This window comes from Penaeus japonicus, unplaced genomic scaffold, assembly GCF_977035675.1.
Source record: "Penaeus japonicus unplaced genomic scaffold, GWHDUDI00000001_assembly GWHDUDI00000016, whole genome shotgun sequence".
Taxonomy (NCBI): Eukaryota; Metazoa; Arthropoda; class Malacostraca; order Decapoda; family Penaeidae; genus Penaeus; species Penaeus japonicus.
Window position 1 is genome coordinate 39246325 of NW_028234418.1, and position 5901 is coordinate 39252225.

The 5901-nt window shown below is 37.8% G+C and overlaps 1 protein-coding gene across 1 annotated transcript in view; it reads left to right on the forward strand.

The window, feature by feature from the left end:
* Window positions 1-461: 461 nt before the first annotated feature.
* Window positions 462-5901, forward strand: part of LOC122256930 (sialin) — a 5799-nt gene continuing 359 nt past the window's right edge. The window contains exons 1-10 of the mRNA XM_043021914.2: window positions 462-540; window positions 872-1036; window positions 1237-1400; window positions 1744-1983; window positions 3284-3371; window positions 3513-3727; window positions 3975-4124; window positions 4330-4462; window positions 4652-4893; window positions 5135-5901. The exon at window positions 5135-5901 is cut by the window's right edge and continues 359 nt beyond it. Coding sequence (XP_042877848.2) covers window positions 967-1036; window positions 1237-1400; window positions 1744-1983; window positions 3284-3371; window positions 3513-3727; window positions 3975-4124; window positions 4330-4462; window positions 4652-4893; window positions 5135-5671 — 1839 coding nt within the window. The 5' untranslated portion in view covers window positions 462-540; window positions 872-966 and the 3' untranslated portion in view covers window positions 5672-5901. The remainder of the gene's footprint in view (window positions 541-871; window positions 1037-1236; window positions 1401-1743; window positions 1984-3283; window positions 3372-3512; window positions 3728-3974; window positions 4125-4329; window positions 4463-4651; window positions 4894-5134) is intronic.

Sequence of the window (5901 nt, forward strand, 5' to 3'; positions counted from 1 at the left end):
TCCACATATATGCCTAAACACGTGTGCATATGCAGGGCATTTCTATCAATATCTGCTGAATATCTTTTACGAACATTAAGCACAGTTCCGCATGCATTTATATATATATATATATATATATATATATATATATATATATATATATATATATATATGTATGTATATATATATGTATGTATATATATATGTATGTATATATATATATATATATATATATATATATGCATATATATATATATATATGTATATATATATATATATATATATATATATATATATATATATATATATATATATATATTTAAAACAATCATTAGATAATAAAAGCCCATCCAAGCTTGAGTAGCAATCCGGTTTACACTAGTTCTAAGCACCTTCCCCAAACCCTCTACCGCAGTCCTCTCTCCTCTCCTCCTCTATATCTTTCGCCACAGCTGTCAACCTCTTACTCTCTCTCCCGCAGCACTTGAGGGTTGACATCGTCCTTTTCTCGGCTGAAATGTGTCTGCTGTATAATGGAGCCTCTTTACCAGATGGAAGGTAAGCATTGCAGATTTTACATTGTTTTTGGATTTTTTTTTTCTGAGTGTTATATTGGTGTAAAGGCAGTGGATTTAACTTTTTTAAAAACTTTAATGCAGTAGATGTGAATTACAGCTACTATTCTAGTGCTTTTGGTGAATGTGCTGTCATTATATGTTCTATTCAACTTCTTCGATATTTTTTTTTTTTTTACTAAAACTAAGGATTTGTGATGTGTATAGTTTTATTAAGTCTCAATACCGGTCACATACGAATGAAAAGTATCCCGGTTACAGTGACCAATTATGTTCTCAATAACACATGATACATTTTACTTTTATGTGTACAGACCAATGACTCCATCTCGGTGACAAGACGTAGCAGAAAACCACGAAGAGTCTCGACCAAAGAAGTCATCAAGAGCATTTTGAACCATCTTTAAAAATGGCTCCCCGCTCTGGGTACGATGTGGAAACCGAGGGCACGCCCCTGCTCAGGCGCCAGGCAAAGACAGGTTAGTTGAGGTCATATTTGAAAGTCGTTTGTGAGGTTTACTTTCTTTATATTCGAAATAAGTGTTTTGATTGTATATTTCACGGAGAGGTGTATGTCATTTAGAAAAAAAAAAGAATGTGCTAGACTTCATAACAAAAATATATTTTATGATATGAATAATCTAATAATGAAATCATCGATCATCTCTTTGACCTGAAGGATGGGAAAGGAGGCCCATGTATACGATGGTTGTGCTCGGTTGCCTCGGGACTATGGTGGAGTATTGCCAGCGGGTAACCCTCTCCGTCGCCATTGTCGCCATGACTGAAGGATCTGGCAACGGCAGCCTGGTTCTCCAAGACCCTTCACCTTCCTCAGCCAAGGTTAGTTTTAAACCTTTATCTACTGTTGACAATATCAGCTTATTTTCTAAAGATAGGAAAACTGGAGTGACTTAATAACATGTCGAACTATTATGACAAACATAATGTGAAAAACCAAATTCATGTGAATAACGTAGCAATAACCGCTATTCAAGGCTCTATCGGAATATATAACTTGTCAACTTTCTTTTACATTTAAGATCAATTAGTTTTTCAATACAGACTTATCCTATATCTGAACACCAAGTTAATATCCTAGTCACAGTATTATAATCCCCGTGTTAATGATCTTATTTTCATCATCATCTTTTCTTATTCAATTCAATTCTCCTTTACTCGCCAGCAAGGGGAGTTCGCCGCCGAGTGGGACGCCTCGACGCAAGGCTTCGTGCTGGCGAGCTTCTTCTTGGGCTATGCCGCCTCGAGCCTGGCGGGGGGGCGGGGCTCCGAGCACCTAGGGGGAGGCAGGCTCTTCGGAATGGGCGTCGTCGCATCGTCTCTCTTGGCTCTCGTGTCGCCCACCTGCGCCAGGACAAGTGCCAAGCTGTTTGCTGTTGTTAGGATGTTGCAAGGAGCAGCTCAGGTGAGTACTGCTGAGTGTTTGAATTTGCTGAACGGTGTTTAACTCAGCGATTATCACTAGGCATTTTCGTAATTATAGTCGTTTTATAGTAGTTATTATAGTTATTTTAGTCGTTATTATAGTTATTTTAGTTGCTATTATAGTTATTTTAGTTGTTATTATAGTTATTTTAGTTGTTATTATAGTTATTTTAGTCGTTATTATAGTTATTTTAGTTGTTACTATAGTTATTTTAGTCGTTATTATAGTTATTTTCGTAATTATAGTCGTATATTTTAGTCGTTATTAGTTATTTTAGTTGTTATTATAGTTATTTTAGTTGTTATTATAGTTATTTTAGTTGTTATTATAGTTATTTTAGTTGTTATTATAGTTATTTTAGTTGTTATTATAGTTATTTTAGTTGTTACTATAGTTATTTTAGTTGTTATTATAGTTATTTTAGTTGTTATTATAGTTATTTTAGTCGTTATTATAGTTATTTTAGTCGTTATTATATTTGTTTTAGTTGTTATTATAGTTGTTTTAGTCGTTATTATATTTGTTTTAGTTGTTATTATAGTTGTTTTAGTCGTTATTATATTTGTTTTAGTTGTTATTATAGTTGTTTTAGTCGTTATTATAGTTGTTTTAGTCGTTATTATAGTTGTTTTAGTCGTTATTATAGTTGTTTTAGTCGTTATTATAGTTGTTTTAGTCGTTATTATAGTTGTTTTAGTCGTTATTATAGTTGTTTAAGTCGTTATTATGGTTGTTTTAGTCGTTCTTATATTTGTTTTAGTCGTTATTATAGTTGTTTAAGTCGTTATTATAGTTGTTTAAGTCGTTATTATGGTTGTTTTAGTCGTTATTATGGTTGTTTTAGTCGTTATTATAGTTGTTTTAGTCGTTATTATAATTATTTTAAACGTTATTATAGTTATTTTAGGCGTTATTATAATTATTTTAGTCGTTATTATAGTTATTTTAGGCATTATTATAGTTATTTTAGTCGTTATTATAGTTGTTTTAGTCGTTATTATAGTTGTTTTAGTCGTTATTATAGTTGTTTTAGTCGTTATTATAATTATTTTAAACGTTATTATAGTTGTTTTAGTCGTTATTATAGTTTTAGTCGTTATTATAATTATTTTAGGCGTTATTATAGTTATTTTAGTCGTTATTATAATTATTTTAAACGTTATTATGGTTGTTTTAGTCGTTATTATAGTTATTTTAGTTGTTGTTATGGTTGTTTTAGTCGTTATTATATTATGTTAATGTCTTTGATGATGTTTATGCCTTTATTGTGTCATGAAAGGGAGTGACATATCCTGCTAGAAGCGTACTGCTGGCAACATGGATCCTGCCTGCTGAGAGAGCAAAGTTCACCACCATCGTGTACTCAGGTGAGTTCTTAATCCAAAGTTGTGTTTATTTTAGAAATTTGCGTAGGCATCACTTCTACAAATGTCAATCTCAATGTTTACATATAGTTATGAGATATCCTTTGATAATTGCGACATCATTTGATCAACCTTTTCTTGCAGGGTCCCAACTAGGCACTGTCGTGGGCATGGTGGCCAGCAGGTGGCTCTGCTCCTCCAACGTCTTGGGCGGATGGCCCTCTCCCTTCTATGTATTCGGGGCCTCGGGGCTGGTGTGGGCGCTGGCGTGGTGGTTCCTCGTGGACGGAAGACCGGGGGGATATCCAGGCCTGTCCGAGACCGAGCTGAAGAACTTGGAATGTGTCAAGGGAACGGAGGTAAAGGAGCTTCTGGAGGAGAGGCGGAGGTGGGAGGAGGACAGGCACTGGGGGACATTAGAGGGTGGGTGGGGACGAGATAAAAGGTACGACGAAAGAGTTGCGATTATTGCTGATTATTGCTTTCATTCTCCATAATTGTTCGGGACCTGATAGATATTGTAGCAAATGTTTGGTTAAAGCGTTAATTCGGTTGACTTGATAATCGCTATCTGTGATAATCATAACCTTTCTCCGTTTGTTCCAGACAGTAGGCATTCCTTGGCTGGCCCTCGCGAAGTCTTTGCCTTTCTGGGCTTTGACAGTGGCCAGTTTGGGAAACCACTACGGCCTCTACACCTTACTGATGCAACTGCCCACGTATCTGCGAGATGTCTTGCGCTTCGACTTGGAAAAGGTATAGCCGTTATTACTCTTGTTATGTAATTCATGTCAATATTTTAGTTGATTTTTTTTTTCTGGTTGGTGTGAGGTGTTTATTGTCATTACCGTCGTCATTGTTCTTACTGTTAATGTTATTTGATTATCCATAATCATTACTATTACTATTATTGTCATTCTTATTTCTATTACTATCATTAATTGTTGACTTCTGTTGGCAGAATGGAGTGGTTTCTGCTTTGCCATATCTATTGATTTGGGGCTCTAGCCTCGGATGGGCGGCACTAGTGGACGTTCTAACTTCAAGGGAAAAGGCCTCTGTCGTCACCGCCAGGAGACTTTCCATGGTCGCCGGTAGGTCTTCGTTCGGTTGTAATCGCAGTTGGATGCGTTCAGAATCATTAGAAGGATGGTACATTTTTCTTTTGGAATAGTCATTTCTTTTTATCGTCTGCATTCACGTGAAATATCCATGCCAACATTCTTAATTAACAGTATTTTACTGATCCTCTTGATCTAAGCCCATGACCCTCTCCATTGCAGCATTGCTAGGTCCTATGATCGGTCTAATCGCCATGTGCTTCTTAGACTGTGATGTTGTTCTGACGATGGCAGTGTTCTGCGTCTCGGCCATGTTGTCGGGCGCGGCGAACAGCGGGTTGCTTTGTTCTCACCAGGACTTAGCGCCGAACTTGGCCGGGACTTTGCTGGGCATCACTAATTCCCTGGGCACCCTGGCAGGAGTGGCCAATCCCGCTTTAAGCAGCTTTCTTCTGCAGAGGGAGGTATGTATTTGCCATTTTCTTTTACCATTTTAGGTACTCTCATTTTTGTTTCGGTAAAAATCCTTGGAATGTTGATTATGATTACAAATGATTGATAAACTGATATATATGTACACATTTACTGTGATACACATTTACTGTGGTAATAGTGAAGGAATCAGACAGCAGTAGTGATGATGATAGTATAAACAACCGCTACAACTGTTGAAAAACTATAACTTTTAATTCCTCGTGTCCCCAGGATGGCCTGATGGCATGGCGAGACGTGTTCGCAACCAGTGCTGCCATCTACTTCATCAGCTGCGTCTGCTACCTGGCCTTCATATCGGCAGACGTTCAGCCATGGAACTACCCGGATTTTCTACGAGAGAGTCTGATTGAGGAGAAAGCAGTGTATTTTCTCTCTTTCTCTCTCTCACTCTGCCTGTCTGTTTCAGTTTCTCTTACTCCCTTGAACTCCCCTTCTTCTCCTCCTTCCTCTGCTTCTCTCTCTCTTCCCCTTCCTCTTCCTGTTCCACTCCTGCTATCTCTCGCCATTTCTGTTTCGGTATCCGTCAATTGTGGTCAAGTTTCTCTCTCTATTTGTCTCGCGTTCTCCATATATCGTGTCCTCACTATGTCAATTTCTCTCTCTTTCGGTAACATTTCCATTTCCGTCACCATCTCAATCTACTTAGCTTACACCATGTCGGTCTCCCTCTCAAGATCGCGGTCCTATACAGTGTTCTCAAGGAAAAAGGAATCCTTGGCCATGTCGCCGAAGGAGATCCCAAGATGACATGCCTTTACTCGCAAGGAAGGAAGATCCCGACGGCGTTCTGAGAGGTGTCCTTTTTTCGGTTCGAGACTCTGAGCATGTAAGGATTCTCCACTTACCTGACAAGTGTAAGCTTACTTGCAATACGACGAACAAAGGGAAGAACGACGTGCAATGGAAAGTTGCCGAGATTAACTAGTCAAGAGGGTGCAAAATTAGTCAGCAGAATATGTGTCACCCATCCGTGTCTG